The sequence below is a fragment of the Odocoileus virginianus genome, chromosome 14 (genome assembly GCF_023699985.2).
Source record: "Odocoileus virginianus isolate 20LAN1187 ecotype Illinois chromosome 14, Ovbor_1.2, whole genome shotgun sequence".
NCBI classification, from domain to species: domain Eukaryota; kingdom Metazoa; phylum Chordata; class Mammalia; order Artiodactyla; family Cervidae; genus Odocoileus; species Odocoileus virginianus.
In genome coordinates, this window is record NC_069687.1 from 44832330 (window position 1) to 44854593 (window position 22264).

The 22264-nt window shown below is 48.4% G+C and overlaps 2 protein-coding genes across 4 annotated transcripts; both read right to left on the bottom strand.

Moving 5' to 3' along the window:
- Positions 1 to 2395: 2395 nt before the first annotated feature.
- On the bottom strand, positions 2396 to 9991 carry MCIDAS (multiciliate differentiation and DNA synthesis associated cell cycle protein). Of its 3 annotated transcripts, XM_020893136.2 has the most exons (7): positions 9875 to 9991; positions 9694 to 9790; positions 9422 to 9513; positions 5867 to 5939; positions 5096 to 5289; positions 4390 to 4500; positions 2396 to 4140 (listed from the first exon to the last, which is right to left on the bottom strand). In XM_020893136.2, exons 1-7 carry the CDS (start codon positions 9989 to 9991, stop codon positions 3700 to 3702), a joined length of 1125 nt encoding a protein of 374 aa, XP_020748795.2. In that variant the 3' UTR covers positions 2396 to 3699. The 3 variants fall into 3 exon arrangements, 1 of the variants encoding a protein (XP_020748795.2); XR_011491216.1 differs by lacking the exons at positions 2396 to 4140; positions 4390 to 4500; positions 5867 to 5939; ... (1 more) ...; positions 9694 to 9790; positions 9875 to 9991 and adding an exon at positions 4628 to 4775 and having other exon boundaries at positions 5096 to 5184; XR_011491217.1 differs by lacking the exons at positions 2396 to 4140; positions 4390 to 4500; positions 5096 to 5289; ... (1 more) ...; positions 9694 to 9790; positions 9875 to 9991 and adding an exon at positions 9110 to 9402 and having other exon boundaries at positions 5575 to 5939.
- A 3795-nt stretch (positions 9992 to 13786) lies between these two features.
- CCNO (cyclin O) lies at positions 13787 to 15986 on the bottom strand. Its single transcript, XM_020893137.2, has 3 exons — positions 15566 to 15986; positions 14746 to 14931; positions 13787 to 14300 (listed from the first exon to the last, which is right to left on the bottom strand). Exons 1-3 carry the CDS (start codon positions 15938 to 15940, stop codon positions 13815 to 13817), a joined length of 1047 nt encoding a protein of 348 aa, XP_020748796.2. The 5' UTR covers positions 15941 to 15986; the 3' UTR covers positions 13787 to 13814.
- Positions 15987 to 22264: the final 6278 nt, after the last annotated feature.

Sequence of the window (22264 nt, forward strand, 5' to 3'; positions counted from 1 at the left end):
TCTTTCAATGTTCATATTGGCGGTCTCCATTTCCTCTTTGGAAAATGCACAATATATTCAGTTCTTCTGCTCATTCGTTTCTTCCTGATTTCTTATTTTATTACCGTAAAAGTAACATAACACGTTCCTACCCATTTTTTAATCAGGTTGCTTGTTTTTTTGATGTTGAATTATATAAGCTGTTTATATACATTGGATATTAATTCTTTATTGGTATCATTACTCCAAATAATTTTAAATTCTTTAAATATCATTGCACTATCTAGTTATCCTTTAGGTTAAATATAGGCACAAAAATATAATTAGTTAATGTTATAAATTAATGACATTATAATCCTTCAACTGGAACTGTTAACATATTATTCTTCTACGTGAACTTTGAGTTGATTAAAAGAATTAGGACTGGGTCCTGATCCCTCTGCCCATGTTTAAGGGTCAGTTGAATTGAGCTTCTTTAACACATTTCATAAATAATTTTATTCAGACTCTTCATGCCTATTTTCAACATCAAGTCCTTTATTCAAGGTATTCAATTCATCACTGAAGCTACCTTCTGTGTTACTTAACATTATTTTTCAAAGTACATTATTGTCACTTCCAACTTTTTGAAATATAGTCCTTTTTTGAATGTAAGATAAGATTTTTACTATTAAAAACTTAATCCTAAATCACAAGAATTAAAAATAAATGAATAAATAAATCACAAGAATTATTTGCATGCCATCAGGTCAACTGGTTTTTGTTTGTTTTAATCTTTTTGAAAGTGACCTTTAAAAAATTTCTTTACAACAGTGGTCTCAAAGGTGGCCCTAGATCCAAGCATCAACATCACCTAGCAACTTGTAAGAAACTGACATTCTCAGACTTTACCCAGACTCACTGAATCAGAAACTCTGGGGAGGGCCCAGCAAGCTGGGTTTTAATAAGCTCTGTAGGTGATTCTGTGGAAAAGGGAATAGAAACCTACTCCAGTGCTCTTGCCTTGGAAATCCCAAGGACAGAGGAGCCTGGTGGGCTACAGTCCATAGGGTCGCAAAGAGTCGGACAGGACTGAAGAGACTTGGCGTGCAGCAGCAGCATAGCTGATTCTGATACATGCTACAGTTGAAGAACCACTACTTTACAACAACATCTAACTGTTGCAAATATGAAGTCATTTCCTTAAAAATAATTTAGCTAAAATGTGTGTGCCTCTTTTTTTAAACTGATTGTGCTGCTATAGAAACTGTACAAGAAGCAGTCCAACCATGTTATCTAAAATAATGATTCCGGTCACATCCTAGCCCTAAACCCTGCTTTATTTTCTGTATAACAAGGACTTGGTTTTGTTCATGATTGACTCCCCAACATCTTGAATGGTGTCTGGTCCTATTTGAAATGAAGAAATTATTGCGATAATTTCAAGCTAACCTGTCTTCATGAACTAGGCTAGATCACACAGCTGAATATAAGCTCAAAGAATCATGGAGAAAATGGCTAAGATTTGGTTCAAAGTTGTCCTCACTGACGTTTTCTACTAAACCAGCAACAAGCAGTACTAAGAATTCATGCCATGGAAGGAACATAAGGACATATATTAGTGGGCACAGGTCCCTTCATTGCCAATATAAGCACCCAGTCGTGGGGTGGTTAACATCCCAAAGAAGCAAGGAAAACACCAGGTCAAGGAAGCTCTGGTTTGTGGGCTCTTTCAGCTCAGGGAAGGACCCCAAACCACCAACCACCACACACAGAATTCTTGATAAGCCTTATAATTTTTTAAATTCCAGGCATAAGACAAGTAGAAAAATACATATAGTTTTTTAACTTTTCTGTCATTGAAGCTAATGCATTATGAAAATACTAATTTAGAAAAAAAAAGAAAATACTAATTGAGGAGTGGAGAGGAAAAGAACTTTTAACAAGCTGACTATTTCTCAAAACAAGTTAAAGGGTTTTGTTTTTGTTTTCTGTTTCCTCTGATGCTGAACTGCAGTGACTTCGTATTTAAGCTGATAAAAAGAATTCTGAACCATCCAGTATATTTTTTTTAGTCCATTTGTTAGACGAAGTATGAGGAAATGTGCTCTATCACTTTTTTTGTCTGTTTTCCAAATGGCCATTTCAATGCAGATAACAGCACACAGCGTAAACAGGAGAAGCAGGTTCTGCCGCCCCGCCCAGCTCACCTGTTACCCGATCACTCCATTCAGAATAGCATTCCGGTGGCAGAACCAGCAATGTGGTGTAACAGGGTTGGAAACTTGCCCAGGCTGAGCCCCCCAAAGACAAGGAGTAGCCCTCGTGATGAGAACTGTGGAGGTGGGGACAAATCACTGCTTGACATACTCTACTCACAAAATTACACAACAGAATAGGAAAAGGAATGGCACTCAAAAGAAAACAAAAGGCAAAGTGAAGGCATCATGTAACACCTCCATTTTTCTTAGAAGATGAAACCAAGAAATATGAAACATGAATGTGTACCCTATTTTTATCCATGGAATTCAAATAGACAGTTTTACCAAGATTTCCACACTTGGTTTCTGCCAAAAAAAAAAAAATGAACATGCTAAAATATATTATTTTTCACGTGGATATGCCATTTTCTTAAAATGTTTCTTACTAAGAAAGCTTGCTTTTTCTGTGGTTATTCTGTTTAGACAAAACTATACTATTCATATAAATATTTATCATAAATCTTACAAAATTATAACAATGATCATTACAAACAAATGTGTTTAGCACCTGTTTTTATCAAAAACCCATTGACTCAGAATCTGCACCTTCCTGTTCTATTGCTTGCCCTGAGACGACAAGTGATCAGAAATTCTAGCCTCTCCTAATTTTTTATTCCTTCAGCTACAATGAAAAGTTTCAATAGTCACAAAATTCAGTGTTATTCCTGGATCAAGGGAAGTGAGTGATGTACTGAAACTTTCACCCAAAGACCTGGCTTCTGGACCTACAATCTTTGAAAAAAGTAGTGAGAACACTCAGAAGGTTCCCATGACGCCTCTGATGGTAGAAAATTACTTAATTTCTTAGAATCTCCTTTTGCTTCCTGTGGAAGTAGGGCATTATGTAATTAAGATCCAACCAGTCCATCCTAAAGGAGATCAGTCCTGGATGTTCATTGGAAGGACTGACGCTGAAGCTGAAATTCCAATACTTTGGCCACCTCATGTGAAGAGTTCACTCATTGGAAAAGACCCTGATGCTGGGAGGGATTAGGGGTAGGAGGAGAAGGAGACGACAGAAGATGAGATGGCTGGATGGCATCACCGACTCGATGGGCGTGAGTTTGAGTAAACTCCGGGAGTGTGTGATGGACAGGGAGGCCTGGAATGCTGCGATTCATGGGGTCACAAAGAGTCGGACATGACTGAGCGACTGAACTGAAGTGGTTTTTAGGTCCCTTCCAGCTCTGAAAAGTACAGAATTCAAAGCTGCTAAAAATAAATAATTTAAAATTGACTGATATATGCACACACACACACACACACAAGCGCGCGGTTTCGCTGTGAAAAGGGGAGGGACAATACAGTATCTTACAGAACTTTACAGTGCATCAGTAGCGAAACGTTTTACGTTCTTGTTCCTGAAAAAAAAGTTTCAGAGTGGCATCGGTCCTGCAGGGGGAGTTCTGAGAAACCAGTTTTTAGCTTCCAGGCCCTTCAATCTGCATAGAGGCAGTGTTTCGGAGGACCACATCCCAGCTCAACTGGGGATCCAGCGGAATTTGTAACCCCCGTTGGCGGTCCGGATGGTGAAGGCATTGCCCTGGGGGAAAGCAAGGGTGCGGATGGTGCTGTGGCTGCGGATGGGGGTGCTAAAGGAGCCGCCCTCCTCGAGCTCGCTGTGGCTCAGGTTCAGCACACTCCGGCTGCAGTCTGTGCGCAGCCCCGGGAAGGCGCCGTGCAGGTTCCCGGGCCTGCGGTCCAGGCTCGGGGGCTCGGGCTGCAGCCGGAGCCTCTTGGGATCGTGGCTCTGCAGAGCTTCATCGCAGCGCTCAGAAATCTCCCTCAGAACGGCGTCCACTTCCGCGCAATCCTGCCCCGCAGCGCTGAACAACTCCTCCAGGCTCCTTTTGGCCGTCGCCTTGAGCAGGAAGGGCTCGGCTGCCGCCCCGGGATCCCGGGAATGGGTGATCATCAGCTTCTACAAAAGATGAGGAGGAGCGCCGCCCTGGGGCCGCCAGACTCGCCTCTGACTGGCGCTCGAAGGAGGCCTGGGCTAACTTCCAACAGCGCGACTCGGCCGACCCCTGCAAGTGACTCAGCAAGCTGCCAGCGGTCCTCTCCTTCCCTCGACCCTCGCCGGGTCCCAACACTGGGAGCAGGGTGGGGGGAGGGTGCACAGGAATATCTCCGACTTCTGCAGTGTTCTCCACGCCCGCGCCCCACTTACATCCAGCACCGAGGCCAGGTGCCGGGTCCTACTGGCGAGTTCCTTCAGTTGCACATTATGCTCCTTCAGGGAGGCGATTTCCTCCTGTTTCTGGGTCAGCGTCGCGTGCAGCTGCAGGAGGGGACCCAAACATTGAGATGTAGGATCCCGTGCTGTCTCTTCTGTACACTCGGCAGGAACTGAACCCAGATCCTAACGTCTAATCAGAAACTTGGGGGCCCAAGAACGTTTACACTGGTGAGAATAATAATCAGTGTTTATTACAAAGCACTTAGAATGTTTCTCAGTGAATCCTCAGTATACCGATGAGGAGTACTGACTTGGGCAACAGGCAGATACAGGTTCTGCCTCTGAAATTCAATCTTCTTGTACCTCAGTTTCTTTATCTGCAAAGTAAGGCTGGTAAGAGTATCTAGCTCAATGGCTGTGGGTATTAAATGAAGAAAAGTAAATGGGTAAGCGCAATACTAGGCATATAGCCTTCAATAAATATTGGGTGGCCCTATTAAAAATCTGGTGGGTAGGATTATTCCCACTTAGGGACATTGTAAACTGAGCCAGCGGAGGAATAGCAGCTACTTGGACTGATCCACTGGTTCTAACGTGCCAAAGGGGCACATCTCTGCTCCTGCAGCCTCCGCTTTGTCCCCAGCACCATGCTCTGCCCCTGCCCCAGGATTCCTGAACGCCAGTCCCGTGTCCCTACTTGATTATTCTCGATGAGTGCGTCCCCCAACGCCCTCTGGTTCTGGTCAGCCACCTCCTTCCAGTATTGCTCTGGCGGGGGCACTTCGGGCGGGCTCAGCGGCGGGGAGAGACAGGGACCAAAGGGCAGGACATCGCTAGGAGAGAACGGGAAGTCTCCGGCCGCCAGGGAAGGTGACATCAAAGAGGATGAGTCTGATGAAAAAGAAGAGAGGGAGCTAGGTTTGCAGCCTCAGACTTGCGCCTGGCTAACTACAAGGACAAAATGTCATGACAGTTGTAGGGTTTATATAGAGATTTTTCTTTACTGATAAATCAACACTCACTCTACAATCCTGAAGATCCCCAGGTCCTTCCTGATACCCTGTACACTCTCAGCAGGCGCTCAATAAATGCCTGTTGAGACAATCTACACTGAACCTCCACAGTGGCCAGGGCAAGGTTGTCTGAAGTCACACAAATCCACTACTCCGCACACTCCTGGCACCCAGGCTCTTCCTGGCCACGTCACAGCTTAAGGCTGGGCTCTCTTCCAGAAGTTGCACGGGCAAACGGAGAAAATGCTATCTAGAGCGATCCAGCGATTCATCTTCTCCATAAGGAAAAGGGAGGGGTCCCCTAAATATGGAAGAGCCTGACACTTTGATGAGTTGCTGTAGAGTTGGTAATAGGTACACAGTTTACCACCTTCCGGATCACGAAATTCGAACTTGTCGGATTTGAGGGGTGGAGGACACCCCCACTTTAATTTTACTGCAGAAACTGCACTTGCCTGCAATGAGATTCTCCACGGTGTCTCTGAAATCCTGCAGATCGAAGTCCGCTGCCGTTTGCAGGGAATGGCTCTGAAATAAACCAGAGGTGAAAACTAGTTAATGTTAAGCCTGGCGGGTCTGGAACACTTCCTAGACTTTAGCTAACCTCCGGGACTCGGTGGCAGGTCTACGCGCAAACGCGTTCACAGTGGAAACTTGTAGCTGAAAATCAAAGCCCCGCGCGAGGCGCGGAATCCAGGACGTATGCACCGCCACGGTGAGGAGAGGGACGCACGAAGTGGGGACCCTGGGTCCTGCAGGGCTTTGAAACTGCGTTCAGCTCACCTCCGCCGCCCCGCACCTGGCCTCCGGCAGCAGGCACAGTCCCGCACCGCTCATTGGCCCGCCTCCAGCCAACCCTGCGCGTTCCTAGTGAGGCCGCAGACCTCAAACCCCGACATACCTCTCACAGGCCAAGGGGCCACAGCTCTAAGAACTGGGAGCACGGTGTGCAAACACTCCGTCCGTGCTCCCAAGATCTGCCAGCGTGCAGGGGCATCCAAAACAGTAACTCCAGGCCACATAACCCAAGAAGGCTCAATCACAACTAAACCACCCGTCTCCACCAAGAAAGGGAAAAGGTCGGCTAAGATATGATGGGCCAAGGATGCTATGTTGAAAGTGCTTCTGTTCAGCACGCAGCCGGCGTGGTCCCTATTGCTCTTTTGCTTCTCAAAATGTTGGAGTTGACTTTTCCCTTCCAGCGTGATGCACGTCTAACATTGTGGACTGGACGCTCTCCTGGGTTCCTGCAATGTGCCTGGGTGAGTGAGATGGAAGGGGACGGCAAAATGTTGGCTGCCAGGAAATTTCTTATTCCCCTAATTCACGGACAGAGCTGACAAAACTCTTTTACGTTGATTTTCTCTGTTAATTCTCACAGCAGTTCGGTAAGCTGGCAGAGATCGAGAAGTGATTCCTCCCCTGATGGAGAAGCTGAACTCAGAGAAATCAAGTTGCCCAAGCACCCAACTTTGAAATAGTGAAACTGGAGCTTCTGCTGGTGCCTATTTCAATCCTCTTTCCTCTACCCCTCATTGCCTCTAGCTTTTATTTCTCTTTTAGGAAAGCCTGGCTTCCAATGAAGAGCTTGGGGAAGGGGAAAGAGAGGTCCCCCCAGGGACATGATGTGAGGGGTGCATCCAATACGCCCACCAGAAATATCTGTTCTAATGGTTTTTGTTCTATCATCATTTTTTTTTAATTCCTCTAGGTTAATCTTACTCATCTCCCAAACGCCCATCTTAACCATTCAGATACTTCTGAGAAGAGAAGCTTAATCTGAAGTGGAAGTGTGAAAGTGGAAGTCACTCAGTTGTGTCCAGCTCTTTGCAACCCCATGGACTACACAGTCCATGGAATTCTCCAGGCCAGAATAAGTCAGAGCTTAATCTGACTCGCACTTCAAAGAATATACAAGTTATCAGTTTCCTTCAGGGAGGAGAAGTCCAGCACCTATTGAGATCTGAGGTTGTAAAGGGAAGGGAGCTTAGAAAGGAAGAACTGAGGGCCCCAGACAGATCCTGAAGCACAGATTCTTCCCTGGTTGAAAGAGTCAGAAATGAGGCATTTTCCAAGGGCTAAAAGGTCTCCCTCTTAGTAGAGAAAAGCCCTTATCACAAGAAGACTGGAGGCCAGCTCAGGGACTGGTGCCCAGGAAATGCTTCCTCCTGTGCTATCCCAGGTCTTGGCCCATTCTGGACCCCAAACACTTCTAGAGCACTTCCTCTCTGTGTCCACTTTCCCCAACAGGAAGGAGAAATATAACCAGAGTGTGCACTGGCCAGAGGGTTCCCCTGGAGAGTCTTCCCCTGGAGATGTATCTCCTTCTGCACCAGCTCTGCCTTCCCCAGGGCAACTTCTGGATCTCTTGGGCCATCTGGCAAGAGCTCTGCCCTTAAAACCCTCTGAAACTCAAAGGAGACATGGGCTAACTTCGGTTCGGTTTGTGGGCTCTGGTCTGTGGGCTTAATCCTTGGTGCATGCAGGGCCAAATCGCTTCAGTCGTGCCTGACTCTGTGTGACACTATGGACTGTAGCTTGCCAGACTCCTCTGTCCATGGAATTCTCCAGGCAAGAATACTGGAGTGGGTTGCCATTTCCTCCTCCAGGGGATCTTCCTGACCCAGAGGTTGAACCTGAGTCTCTTATATCTCCTGCATTGGCAGGTGGGTTCTTTGCCACTAGTGCCACAATCCTAGGTAGTTCAGTGATATTTCAGTGGTTACTCTGTTACTATCTTCCCAATTAGATAAAAACCTGGCACTTCTACAACACAAAGAGCCGGGGGAGCAAAAAGAAAACTAAAACAGAACATGATGTCAAATTTAAGTTCTGTATATATAAGCCAAAATTCAGCAAGAGCCTACTTTTTCTGTTGCAAAATAAACATGTTGGAGTAAGGGAGTGATGTAACCCTCTGGTTCAGTTGAATGATGCTCCTGTATTGTTTTTTTTTAAAATCTGAGCATCCAGACTCTAAGAGAACAAAAGAATAAATAGCCTCTGCAGGGCAACACCCACTCTTCCTGCCTTCCTAGTCTCTGCTCTCAGTGGCCACCTACCCCAAGTCTCCCTGGGCTCTGGCCCAATTCTAAGAGGCACTTAGACCCTGGGACACTTTGTTCCACCATCCCAATCACAGTTCTAGGAGGTGGTCACATCCTCTGGAGAGTTCTATACTCTCATGTCCCCAGCACCTGCCACCAGGAACCTGGAACTGGCACTCTTCTTGCAGGTACCATCTAGCTAGGAACCCCTGTCCTTCTGGGCACTTCATATCCCATCAGCAAGCCAGGCTTCTGGTCTCAGCCCTGGTGAGTGGTAGGAGTGAGATGGAAGTGAGAGGACAGGTTTTCCTGGGGGAAATGCCTCTTTCCCCCATGGTAGTGACAGTAGCCTTTGCAGAGGGTGAAAAGGACTTTTATAAAGTGCCCAACTGCTGAAGGGCCATCTCTGTAGAGAACAACGTTTTCAGTTAGATTTCTTCAAATCCTTTGTCACTCTTCCCACTTCCTCCAAATGTAAATCCTCTTCGTTTTTTCCCAGTCTTGATGGAGAAGTTATTCCCCAATCTCCACACTCCTTAGACATCCAGGGAATGAAAATAGTTAATGAATGACCGGGAAAGGCATGTTGGAAGGACAGAGAGGACGCGCTGATCTGGTGCCCAGAGCGCAACTGTGCTCCTACCTACCCACCTGATCCCTCGGTGCGCAACCTCCGAGTTGCTCTATCGCAGCTCCAAGAAATAGATGGGGAGGAGGACGGGAGACCCGTCTGGCAGGGGAGCCCTCCCTGTGCAGAGTTGGTCAAACCAGCTCTGAGAATGGAGCCCCCGCTAACATACTGGGAGGGAGGAGGGAGTTCCTATTCTCGCGGCTCGGATTCCGGCAGGACATCTCTCCCTGCTAGCCAGGTGTTCCTGTGCTCCCCTCCCCAAACGGTTCTTTAACGAAACTCGGGAAATAGAACTTTGGGCTGCGAGGCAAGGATTCCACCAGGGGAAGTACCTGTGAGGCGGCTGAGTCACCACCAGGCGGCGGGTCGGACCCAAGAAACGAGGAGCAGTCGGCGAGGTCCTGCAGGTCTATGGTGGTGAGCGCTGCGCGGCGAGAACCCGAGACACGCGCCGGGCGGACCCTGAGCTTACCCGCAAGGGCTCGCCGCGGGCACCGCCGCCAGGATTCCGAAACCCCAGGGGGGGAGGTTCTTTTGAGCCCCGCGCGCCCCACCCACCAGGCTTGGGGAACCCGAGGGGTCGAGCGGGGACCCCCGTGCTCACCTGGCAGTGCAGGGGTCTCGGGGTCTGGGGGATCCTGGTACACCGACACCCGGCTGCAGCCGCTGCTACCGGGAAAGAACTTCCGCGGAGGAGCGAACTAGCCGGCACAGAAAGGGAGCGCGGGTCAGCCCTCGGGGCCGGGAGCGTGCGGACCCCGCCCGGCCCCGGCCCGCGGCCCCACCTTCCTCTCCGGCTTCCCGGGCTTGCTGATGGGCCGGCCTCGCGGATCCAGCATCCTGTTGGGGCAAATGCTGTCGAAGGCCCGGCGACCCGCCGCGGTTCCCCCGCACTCCTGCATCCTGCCTCCCGGTCCGCTTCAGGCCCGGAGCCCCGCGCCGACTTCTCGGAGGCGGCGGCCCGGGCCTGGATGGCGACCCTACACCCAGCGCTCCACAGGCTCTGAGGCCGGCCAGAAGGCGGGGAGGCGCGTGGTCTGGGTGGGGCTAAGGAACTCCAGTGGAGGTGAGGAGGGAGGGCCCGGTGGAGAGCGGAGGGGACGCGGCGCGGGAGGGGCGGCTCGCGCCGGAGCGCCAGAGGTGGCGCCTTCAGCCCCGGACAATCTGCACTTTGGCGGAGGCGTTAAACCCAACCTGGCAACGCGGCTTCCCCCGGGAACCCGGAGCGCGGGGCCCGGGCCCGCGAGCGCCCTTTAGGCTGGCGTTGGCGCCGCAGCCTCCTGGCCGCGCCAGAAAAAAAGAGGAGGGAAGGACATCCCCTACTGGTCCCTAACGCAGGGTACGGCCTTCCCGCCTACGGGCGGCGGGAATGGGAAAGTTAACGATTCTGATTTCATTTTCTTCCTACCCCAGCCACAAGTCACGAAACAGACTTAGCGCCTCCATCGCCAAAGCCAGAGCCCAGCATTTGCCCCGCCATGTATATAGGATTTGGTGGGGATGAAGAATTCCAGCGGGGACTCCCCAGAACAGCCCCAGATTACAGAAGGGCTGGAGAGCTCTCCTGGTGCTGACTTCACTCTGTCTGAATCCTAGAGCCCTTCTCCATAGCCGTATCCCGCACTTGCTAGGGCAGCAACACCTGAACATAGACTTTACAACCGAGGGTCGCATATCTCTACAGCGAACAGCCCCAAATCCCCTAAAACCCGGGTTTCTCCCACGGAAGCCCCAGCCACCTCTCCAAGCATTTGGCCACTTTCTGTACAACCTGCTTCCACCGCTCTGCCGGAGTCTTGGCTCCTCTTTCCCAAGCTGGAAGCCTCTCCCAGGAAGGGGCATCTTCAGCTTCTTGGGTGAGAGGTCTCTCTCAGGACCACTCTTACATCCATCCAACTTGAACAATCATCTGAAGCTGAAATCTTTGTGACCCTCTATTGGGCACCTTGTTGATATCTTATACCTCACAGGAGTAGTGCAAGGTCCTCTTTTAAAGGACATGATCCTCTTTTATTTGCACCGGTTATCTGGATTCATAGACAAGATAGCCCTAACAGAGATGGAAAGCAACCTAATGATGTAATTAGAAGAGACTTAGAGACTCTCTGACCCACCTGTAGATGCAGGAACCTAGTGAGGTCAGCCAGACAGAGTTGGTGTGGTATTGCTGATGGCGAGGAAAAAGCTCTGGCTTTAGGGTCGGAACCCAGGCTCCACCAGATCCGTGAACCCTAGTTCCTTTGGAAAACCATTAAACCATGACACTAACTTCAAGGGAGTTGCTGTGAAGATGAGACTGTATGTAATGTGACTGGCGCTTGGTGTGGATAAATTAATGTTGTTTTGAGAAGTCTTTTCAGCTGCAAGTCCAGTCTGCCACAGCCTGTTGCCCACTCTGTCTCATGCTTCCTCTGGTTCCCGAATGGCCTAGCCACTAGCTAGTCCATCCCCAGTCCCTATCCTTAATGACGTCCCAGTTTGTAAAAGGAGTGGGGAAGCTCTTAGCTGAGTTTTGGAGAGATCTCTACATATCTGAAGATCCAAAACAGGCCCATTTTCTATCAACGAGTTCTGAGTTGGAGTAGAAAAATAAGGGTATTGTATTTTAAAATGCATAATAGATTTTCTGTGGCAATGGGAGCTGGAATGCATAATTATATGACTCCTGGTCTGGATGATTTCTGGCACCAAATCACCCATATCAGTCTCAGCTGAGTGATGGAGTGAATGCTGGTGAAGACAACTGCTCTTCAAGTCATTCTTTTGCTGAATGCAGTGTTCTCCACCCCCTAACACTTGGGCTGAGGGCTCCAGATATTTTGGAACTTGGACGAGATGGTATGATTTTTCTCCTCCTCCTTTCCACTATTACAGACCAGCTTTTCCTCAAACAGCTTGAGGATTACCAAGGGAATCCCTCTTGTGAATACCCTTTTCCTGAGCTGAGCAGAAAGTTCCTGGAAAGCATAGCATATCAACCTATCTGGAGAGAAGGAGGTCCCTTGCTCTAGAGTGTACAAGGGTACCCAAGAAGAGCAAGGAAGTTTCTCTAAATGTTTTGAGTTTGCTTTTTATTTGTACCATTTGTCATACATTCAGATTTATTGTAAATGCAGAAGAATGACAGTTTATTCCCAACTTGATTTTTTTTCTACCATACAGAAAATTTGAAAAACAATACAGTGAACAATGGTAACATTAACATTTTCCTATATTTGCTTTATCTCTATTTTTCTTTCTGTGTAACCTCCCTTCCCATCATTGTGTAGGCTGCACCAGCCTTCTTGAAGATTTGCTATGTACCAGGCAAGACCTGTGCTGAGGGGTGTGTAGAGAACATCTCATTAAATCTATACCTCAACACTTCTAGGTAAGTGTTACTGTTATTCTCCTTTTTACAGGAGAGACTTAAGCACAGATATGTGATTTGCTTAAAGTCACCCAGCAAATTGATCTCAGAGGCCTGGTGTTTAACCACTACTTTATACTACCTCATAACAATCTAGGTTAAGCTTCATAACAGCCCTGGTGACAGTTGGCTTTTGGGTTCAGGTTAAGAAATTTGCAGAAGGCTACAGATTCAGGGCCTTTAGCAGATTCCCAACAGTGAGGATGAAGATGGTGGGACAGCTGTGGAGTCAGAACTCCAGCAAGCGTCTGTCCCATTTCTTGACTCGCTTTTCCCATCTGTAAAGTAACTCCTGCAACATGACCAGAGGCAGGGACTGTACTGGCTCTCCGAATACATTCTCCATAGTCCCTATTGAATGGACAGTGCAGATCACTTGTCCCATATCTGCCTTGGGAAGAGACTTTTTTGAGCATTTTCAGAAACCTGCACGTGAGGGAAATTGAGCGTTGTGGCAAAGGGTGGAACTCCGGATTCAGACACCTGCTTTCAAATCCTGGCTGCTCCACGGTTGTTTAGCCTCTCTGTGGCCCAGTGTCTTTCTCTGAAAAATGGGATCATAGACTCCACCTATTGTTAGAGGCATTGAAATAACAAATGCTGAACACTGTGCCCTGTACATGTAAGCACTATTACTACTGTAACTGTGGGTTCACATGTAGCAGGTATAAGACAAGCAGGAACTCTATAATCGGACTCAATTTGTAGTGGCTACCACTGCCAGCAAAGCCTTCATTTTTCCTTATCTGGCATTTATCAGGGTAGCTCTTACTTGCCCTAGCTAGTGGGACTGTCTGGTCCCAAAGTTTCTCAGCTTACACCAGCAGTGTGCTTCACGCCCTGCTCCCCCCGCCCCCCAACATAGGCTGCAGTGCATTCTTTTCGGTCTCACACCCCACCACACCCTTTGACTCTCTAGGAGTAAGCAGTCTTCAACCTTCTAACAAGAGGGTCCCTGGTTTCAGGCCAATAAGTGACCCTGACTCGCCTTGTAACTGGCTACAGAAACCTGGAGGGACCTGGTGTTTACAGAGATGCTCTGATGGAGGCGCTCTTCTTAGTTACTCTTTCGGACAAATGCTTGCATTTGTAGCATTCAGATAAACCACCAAGACAGCCTGTTTACTGAGAAGAGATTTGCTTTTCTCTCCTGTGCTCTTAGCAAAACAATGAGATGCTACTACCTTACACTATTTACAACCTGCAGGATGACCTGGAGACCTGAAAGCCTCTCTTTGGGTCAGTACTGTACTCTTTCAACGCAACGGGAGAGGTCCAACAGCCAAGAGGGGATCAAAGGAGACCAAGGGTCTACTTTATTTCAAGCTCGGGGACAGGCAGCACTTCTCTCGGATCTGGAGGGGCAACATATGAGTCAGGGAGGTTCCGTTTATGGCCACCAGAAGCTGCAGCTTGCCCAGGCAGTCCTGCAGCGCCTCCTCAGGGTGCCCGCCCAGGCGCAAGTCCATGGGGCGAGGGAGCTGCAGCATACGGTCGGCCAGCGCCAGGCAACAGATGGCCAGCAGGGAAGGGGTGTAGCTGGTGAAAGCGTAGTCGGCCAGGCTCAGCTCCGCCACCCCGCGCGCCAGGGCTTGCGCTTCCAGGGCTTCGGAGACCTCGGCCTGCCCGGCCTCCACGCGGGCGTGCGTGAAATGCTCCAGGAAGAAGCTGATGGTGGGAGCGCCCAGGCTGAAATGCAGTTTGTGCAGCACGATGCATTCGAGATTGCAGAGCTGCTGCCTGGAGAAGGCACCGCAGCACAGGGCCAGGAGCTGCTTCACGCGAGGCGGGTGCACCTCCACCTGTAACACAAAGACACTCAGCTCTCGTTGCGCAGAATCCGGGGCCGGAGGCCCACCCAGGCGAACCAAGACTCCCCCCATCCCTTCCAGCGAGATATGTGGGGGCTTCCTCTCTCCATACTTCCACTGTAATTGTCTGGGGTATACTTTCTGCGCAGAAAACAGGTTTGAGAGATTTGGAAGATTCCTCCCCCCCGCCCCCGAGACTAGAATAGAGGGGCTACAGAGCGCTGTGGAGACTCGGCTTTTTTCTTTGGGGACTGAGTGAAAGGATTGTTCGTTTGGCCGGGGCGGGGCGGGGGTAGTTGTGAAGTTAAGGCTGTGGGGTAGGTAAGTGTGCAAACGTCTGCCAAAATGAATTCAGGGAGCCTAGCGTTCAGTTGTGTGCGCTGGAGAGCCAGAGCGGCCAGGAGCCCGGCTGCCCCCAGACCCCGTGAGCAGGTACCTGTTTGCAAGCGATGAGCAGAGACGTGACCCCGAGCAGCTGGAAGCAGTCTGCAGCCACAGGCGTGGTGATAAGGAAGCGGTCCAGAGTGTTCACCGTCAGGCACAGCGACTCGAAGGAAAGGCCGAACTGGCGGTGCACGGGGATTAGCCAGCTGAGCAGCTTACAGCGGGACTCCGCCGTCACCTGCCGGAGGGAGGAGGGAGGCGGGCCCGCTGAGCCTGGGGCTGAGGGACGGTGGAAGGGACAGGGCACCAAGACCAGGAGCGTCCCCGGAGGGAGGCGGGAAACAAAGGAAAAGCCCCAAGGTGCTGGAAACTGGGAAACAGGTGCGCAGCGCCGCCGAGTTAAGAGCACAAGCCGCGCTGGGCGCCGGGACGCCTGGATTCATGCCGGGCTCTGTGCCCAGTGCGGATACACGTTACCTCGTGTAATCCTCTCAGCAACTCAAACGGTCCCCACACTTGGCAAATGAAGAAGCAAGCCTCAGATTGTTAAGCAACTTGCCGGGGCGGTTAGGAGTCCGGACTCGAACCTAGAAACTGTCGTAACTCCTCTGCATTCTACCGGGTCCCTGCTACCCAGTTTGGAGACCTCGGGCCGGTCACTGAGGCCTTCCAGGCCCCCTTTCTTACATCTATAAAATGAGGCCGGTGGCCCGGCCCTTCAAAGCTTTCTCGCTCGGAACCGGGCGAGGGGAGGGAGAGAAGCTGGGCTGACGAGGGCCGGGGCGCCGCGGAGGGCGGACAGAGCAGGAGGAGAAAGAGCCCGGGAGAGGAGGAGGAGCGGTGGCGGAGAGCTGGCTCCGCCGGCGCCTCACTTGTGGCTGCCGCGCCAGCGACTCCCGCGGGTGGAAGCGGTCTTCCCGCGCCTTGCGGAAGGCGTAGCAGCTCTGACCGTAGTCACGGAAGGTCTGCAGATCGAGCTGCGCCAGCGGCTGGGAGGCACCCGGCGCGGGGCTGCAGCCTCGCGCCGCGGGGCTATCTGCGCCATCCGAGCCGGAGCTTGGGGACTCGAACAGGTCGCAAACGCCAGAGTCTCCGGGGAGCGGGCTTGTGTTAAGAGGCTGCAGCGGCTGCTTCCTCCGTAGGCGTGGGCGCCGGCTCTTCTTCACCGGGGCGCGGAGGTTCCGGGCGTCTCGCCTCCCAGCCCAGGCGGCGGGGCTCATGGGGCTGGTGGGGCCGGGGGTCACCATGATGAAGTCGGACGGACTCCCCGGCTGCGGAGAAAGCGGACCCGCGTGCCCGGGAGTGCGGAGGAAACCAGGCCGGACTCGCCTAGCCCCTAAGTACTCGGTCTGCGCGTTCCCTCGGCCACACCCCCGGCCTCTCACTGGCTGAGCCCAGAGCCCCACAAAAACCGCGCTTTCCCGGCTAAAGACCCGCTCGCGAGCGCGCAGCTGGCACACTCAGCCTCCTGCGTCTGCACCGGGGAGGGGGAGCTACGGCCCGCCGAGCGCTCTCGCCTCGCGCCGCCGGCCCCCAGCGCATCCCTTGTTACCTGAGCAACTGCACCCGGCTGCCGGCGGGATTTGCCCGCGCCGCGTGGGGTAGGGGTAGAGGCTGAGCGGCGGTGAGGCCAGGTGAACGCAGAATCCAGCTGAGGGGCTCTGCTGTGCGCCCGGGAAAAAGATTTCCCCGAGGGCATCTCCTCAACTTGACCAGATGGTCTCGACACGTGCGAGCACCTTCTATGCCGTCTCTAATCCAGGTCGGTAATTTTGTAAAGGTCACACTTCCAGTTCCAGATGAAGCCTCCAGCTAGAATTCGGTCAGCACAGTTTTCTTCAGTGACCCATACAAGCAATAATGGTAATTCAGTTGCTTTTGTGATTTTCGTTTTAGGCAGGCCTGAGTAGTCAGTATCCCTCCTTTCGCCGGGCCGGGGAGCAGAGCCTCCGAAGGTTCCTGGGCGCTGCTGTGTCTCCAGGGGCCAGTTCAGCCAGTCAGCCAGCAGGTATTCGTGCTCCTAACAGAAGACTGCCCGAGGAACCTCCAGCAGCGCGTCCACGGCCTTGGAATACTTTCTGCGTATTTCTCCCCCAAACCAAGTAAGCTGCAGCAGTTTAAAAACTGCGTATTCTCTGGGGGTTGCATTTCTAGCTTTATTGAATTGCCCACAGCCTGTTACGTTTTAGATCATTAACTTCTGACCCTCTGCCCCTGGAGGCCCAATCTTTCTTGGTTATAACGTGATTCCCGTTTCTTCTCCTTCAAAATGAAGTTTTCTTTGAGGAAGCTTCCTTCAGAAGCTTAGAGAAGTAGAATTGAGGTTGGGGAGGCTAGGAGCGTCCTGGAGAGAAAGACTGGATTAGACGGCAGCTTCCTGTCCTGGTAGAGACGACAGTGCTTCTCTGGCCTGAGTGAATCTTCCTAACGGGGTCAGATCCTTCGGGACAAGAGACACAAATAGCATCTAGTCAGCCTTACAGGCATCTCCCAGTGTCAGAAAGCCTGCATACCCTCTGGCTGATGAATTTTGCAGAGTGCTCCAAAAGAGGAGTTACTAGGTGCTGTATTGAGAGCAGATTCAGCCATTTTCATTCCAGAAGAAAACTGACAGATATATGTAATCAAGGTATAAATCCTTGTTCCCAGAAATGCGTGGGGTGATGTCTTCTAGAGCTTCAGGTAAAAGAAAAGGGACAGGTTTCAGGTTCCGGTCAGTGTTACCCCTATTTCCTAGCAAGGTCTTTAGTCTTCAGACCTAAGTAGTGTCATTTATAACATGAGAGATTAGTTAAGACTTACTTGTATTTCAAAATACAGATGCCAGGCCTCCCTGTCTCCTCTCAGGCTGTTGTTAGGGAATCTATTTTAGGAGGAGCAATTAAATCTTTGGAGAGGAGTCAGGTATCAGACTTCTTCTTTGAGAGAGTGTCTAGGAGAAGAGGAAGAACATAAAGATTCTGATTCTTTACATTGGCCCAGATGGCCATGTGGTATGGGGGAAGAGTACTCGGTCATAGGGTCAGAATGGTTGCTCCCTTTTATTGGTCATCTTGGACAAGTTGCTTACCTTCTCAGAGCCTCTGTTTCCCCATCTGTTAGTTGTGGGTATTAATACTTGCCTTAAAAGTCAAGTGAAGAATTCCCTGGTGGTCCAGTGGTTAGGACTCTGCTATTTTTTTTGCTGGGGCCCTGGGTTCAATCCCTGGTCAGGGAACTAAGATCATGCAAGTCATGTGATGTCACAAAAAAAAGAAAAAGAAAAGGAAGAAAAACAAAAACATTTGAGACTTTCCTGGTGGTCCAGTGGTTAAGACTTCACCTTCTAATGCAGGTGTGGGTTCAATCCCTGATCAAGGAACTAAGATCCCACAGGCCTTGCAGCCAGAAAACCGAAACAGAAACAATATTGTAACAAATTCAATACAGGCTTTAAAAGGGGTCCACATCAAAACAAACAAACAAAAAAAACTGACAAAAAAGAGTCAAGTGAAAAAGGTGTGAAAACGCAGTCCTTTTTTGAATATAAAATAGTCGGGTCACCTTAAAACTGTCCTTGGGGAGTCAGTACTATCACACTGGCAATACTCTGAAAAGCAGTACCACCATTTTATCCACCTGAGGACATGAGATTAATGGTACCTGTTGAAATGCTTTGTCCTCCTAGAGAGTTTGCCTGTTGTTAGAGTTAACTCCTAATAGGGGGTGCCTGAGCTTTGGCCTGATTGATGGCTGTATTCCTCAGGCCATGCCTGCCTACCAATCATGTGTTTGTGGAATACCTGCCATGCCAGGTCCAAAACAATGAGCAAGGTTGCCCAGGCCCTGCCCTCACAGATTTCACACTCTAGCGGGCGGGGGGGGGGGGGGGGGGGGGGGTGGGGGGGGGAACAAAACCACTTGTCATATTTTAAAAATTACTAAAGTGTAGTAAGGGTGACGTTAGAGGATCGCCTGTGTGTGAGGTTGACAGATGAAATACAGGACTCCCAGTTAAAGTCGAATGTCAGATGAATAAATGTGTAGTGTGTCTCAAATGTTGCCTTGTACATATTTATACTGAAAAATTGTCCGTCCTTTATCCAAAATCCAAATATTGCATGGGGTTTACTTATGCTAGAAGAGTATTTGTTGTTTAACTGACATCCAGTTTTAACTGAACCTTCTAACCTCTGGCAGTCCTGCCTGGAGCTGTGGGAGCCCATGGTAGAAACAACTGGTCTGGACTGGAAGGTTTTCCCAAAGCAAGTGGTGGTTAGGCAAAGATAGAAGGATGCGGGTAGAAAGAAGATAGAAGGGAGATTTGGCTGCAAGTATTTCAAATAGAGAAACAGGATGTGGGAAAGTCTGGAGAATGATTCTTGAGACATTCTCGGGCCTATCAGATGCAGAATGGCTGGAACACAGAGTTGGGGGGAAGGGAAGAGAATAGGGGAGATAAGAGATAGTAGCTAATATTTATATAAAACTTTTTACATGAGAGAGACTGTGTTGTGCGCATGCTCTCTCTCTGTATATATCTCTCTATATGTATATATAATACTAACTCTTCACAACTCTATGAGATAGAGTATATTATTATTCCCATTTTACAGAGAAGAAAAACTGAAGCATAGACAGGAAAGATCATGCAGATAGTAAATGGCAGAACTAGGATTCAAATGGAGACAGCCTAGTGTTCCATAATCACAATGCTCTACTCCTTCAATGGGCTTCCCTGGTGGTAAACAAGCCACCTGCAATGCAGGAGAGGCAGGTTTGATCCCTGGGTTGGAAAGATCCCCTGGAAATGCCAAGGAAATGGCAAGCCACTCTAGTATTCTTGCCTGGGAAATCCCATGGACAGAGGAGCCTGTCGGGCTACATTCACGGGGTCGTAAAAGAGCCAGACATGACTTTGCAACTAAACAGCAACTCCTTCAATAGCAAAATCATGCAATTCCTTGTAGTCTGCGTTAAATGTTTAGACTTTACCTGAAGCGAAGCCACTGAAGGTGCTTGACCAAGGAAGAAACATGATCTGCCTTTTGTTTTAGAAAAATATTCCTCTGATGTGTGGGAAATGGATTGGAGGAAGCGAAACTGGAGGCCTTTAGGTACAGTAATTGTAGTTCAAGCTGAGGGTACTCTATTTTTCCTATGAAGAGTCTCTAAAATTAATTTCTGCTTGTTAATCTTTCTGGGACCTGGGCGCAGTACATCTTAAGGGAATTAGGTAAATCTAAATTACTTTAAAAACATAAAACCTAATTAAACACAGGCTGCTATGATGAAAACTGCTTAGCCAAGATTTGACTCTGCTTATTTTCAGGTGTTGTTTATGAAATTTGCAAGTGAGTAGTAATATAATGGAACCAATCTTGTCTTTTTTTTTTTTTTCATTTTAGCTTCCATCAAAGTCCCTAACTTCACACTGCCCCAGGTCTAGGATGGGAGACTGAAGGGGGAAGATGGCATTTCCTGGCAGTACCTTGTTTCAGCAAACAAAGCGAGTGGGTTGCTACTTAAATATGGACAACTTTGTTAGCACCTCACATGAGCCTTAAACTCAGCTTTGATGTCACTAAAAATATTCTCCAGGCAAAAATGCTGAAGAGGGTAGCCATTTCCTTCTCCAGGGAATCTTCCCAACCCAGGGATCAAATCCATGTCTCTCATGTCTCCTGAGTTGGCAGGTAGGTTCTTTACCACTAGCGCCACCTGGGAAGCCTTAAAAATATTTGCTTAAGACTATTTTCTATTCATGTATATAAGTGCCTAAATTGAGAAGTATTTAAGGTACTTGAAATCAGACAAGTTTTGCTGGTATTTAGTAAACAAAAGGCAGGAATTTTCAGCACCTTTAAAAAAATCCAGACATTTTACTGACACATCTAAATGTCCACACCTGTTCCCTGCCTTCTTGGTGCTTTGCCAGTTACCAGTTCATTAAGGGTTTAGTACACACGTTCAAGTGCTTCTTTCCTCGTGCGTGCGTATACTTTTTCTCTCAACTCACATCCATCTGTGTCAATCTGCCCGGTACAGGTGGTAGCATGTAATGGTTAAGAGCTTTGGTTCTGGAGTCCAACTACTTGGATTTGAAGCCTTGGTATGCAGCACAAACTCCATTAAGAAGGACAAGTTATTCAACCTCTTTATTCCTCAGCTTCCACAGCTGTTAAAAAAATGAGGTAGTCAATTTAGTGTGATTTCAATTCTTTTACAGTTGTTGGGATTTATTTTGTGGCCGGAATGTGATCTTAGTATGTATCCTATGGGAATTTGAAAATAATGTGTATTTTGCTGTTGTTGGTTTTATTGTTCTATAAATGTAGATTACATTCTGTGTTTGATGATGTTATGGAATTCTATATCCTTGTTTATTTTCTGTCTAATTGTTTTATCATTTGGTAAATGAAGTGTTGAAGTCTTAAAAAAATGTTGTAGTAAGAGTATCCCAATACTTAAGCTCCAATACTGTGGCCACTTGATGCAAAGAGCCAACTCCCTGGAAAAGACCCTGATGCGAAAGACTGAAGGCAAAAGGAGAAGAGGGTGGCAGAGGATGAGATGATTAGATAGCATCACTGACTCAATGGACATGAATTTGAGCAAACTCTGGGAGATAGTGGAGGACAGAGAAGCCTGGTTTTCTGCAGTTCTTGAGGTCACAGAGTCATACACAACTTAGCAACTGAACAACAATATGTATTAACACTACATTCTTTTGTTCCATATTATCAATAAAAATAAATAACATGACATTTGCCACTTAAATAATTTTAAGTATTAAAAAAATTGTTGTGAGGATTAGATAAGGCATATAATGTGCTCATGTAGTGCTCAATATGAGTTACCTGCTGGCATAATTATGAATTTTCCTAGCTAAAGTATGTGGGTTATTTTGCCATCCAGGTTGGCTGAGGAAAAGAAAACATGTCATTCAGTGTGTTGATACATATATGTATTACATATATGTACTATCTCATATATATCTGACCTATATGTTGATATATGTTTATAGTTGCAAGGGATGAGGCTGCTATTCATATTACAGTTCCACTGGACTTCATTTGAAATCTGAGGCTGATCTTTGAAGTGCTGAATTAGAGATATAACCCTCTAAATAAGCATCACCTTGGATAACATTTAAGAAGTTTTCTTAAAATGTATGTCATTTTGCCACATACGAGAAGGAAGATGTAATATTGAGGTGGGAGGTCTCTAGCAGCAGCCTGTCCTTGCAGGGCCTGAGTCAGAAGTGGGCACTGAGAAAAACTGAAAGAGTAGTATAAATCTGTTTTTTATTTTTTTATTTTTTTTTTCAGGTTTTTTTTTTTTTTAATTAGTTGGAGGCTAATTACTTTACAATATTGTAGTGGGTTTTGTCATACATTGACATGAATCAGCCATGGATTTACATGTGTTCCCCATCCCGATCCCCCCTCCCAAATCTGTTTTTTAAATGGCATTTTTCATATACAGATGAACGGAAAGTTACAAAGCAGGGCCCTTAGGAGAGGCCTGAAAAGTGGCAATAGTTCTCATATGTGGTCATTAGACAAGAGTGGGTAAGAATAAGGCAAGGC

What these genes read in the sequence shown, in the direction of transcription:
- MCIDAS (XM_020893136.2), bottom strand. Translation starts at nt 9,991, where the DNA reads ATGCAGGAGTGCGGGGGAACCGCGGCGGGTCGCCGGGCCTTCGACAGC. An exon ending in CGTGGAGAATCTCATTGCAG is followed by an intron (nt 5,290 to 5,866) that starts GCAAGTGCAGTT and finishes CTTTTTCATCAG; the next exon opens with ACTCATCCTCTTTGATGTCA. An exon ending in ACCTGGCCTCGGTGCTGGAT is followed by an intron (nt 4,141 to 4,389) that starts GTAAGTGGGGCG and finishes CATCTTTTGTAG; the next exon opens with AAGCTGATGATCACCCATTC.
- CCNO (XM_020893137.2), bottom strand. Translation starts at nt 15,940, where the DNA reads ATGGTGACCCCCGGCCCCACCAGCCCCATGAGCCCCGCCGCCTGGGCT. An exon ending in CGCTGGCGCGGCAGCCACAA is followed by an intron (nt 14,932 to 15,565) that starts GTGAGGCGCCGG and finishes TCCCTCCGGCAG; the next exon opens with GTGACGGCGGAGTCCCGCTG. An exon ending in TGCTCATCGCTTGCAAACAG is followed by an intron (nt 14,301 to 14,745) that starts GTACCTGCTCAC and finishes TTTGTGTTACAG; the next exon opens with GTGGAGGTGCACCCGCCTCG.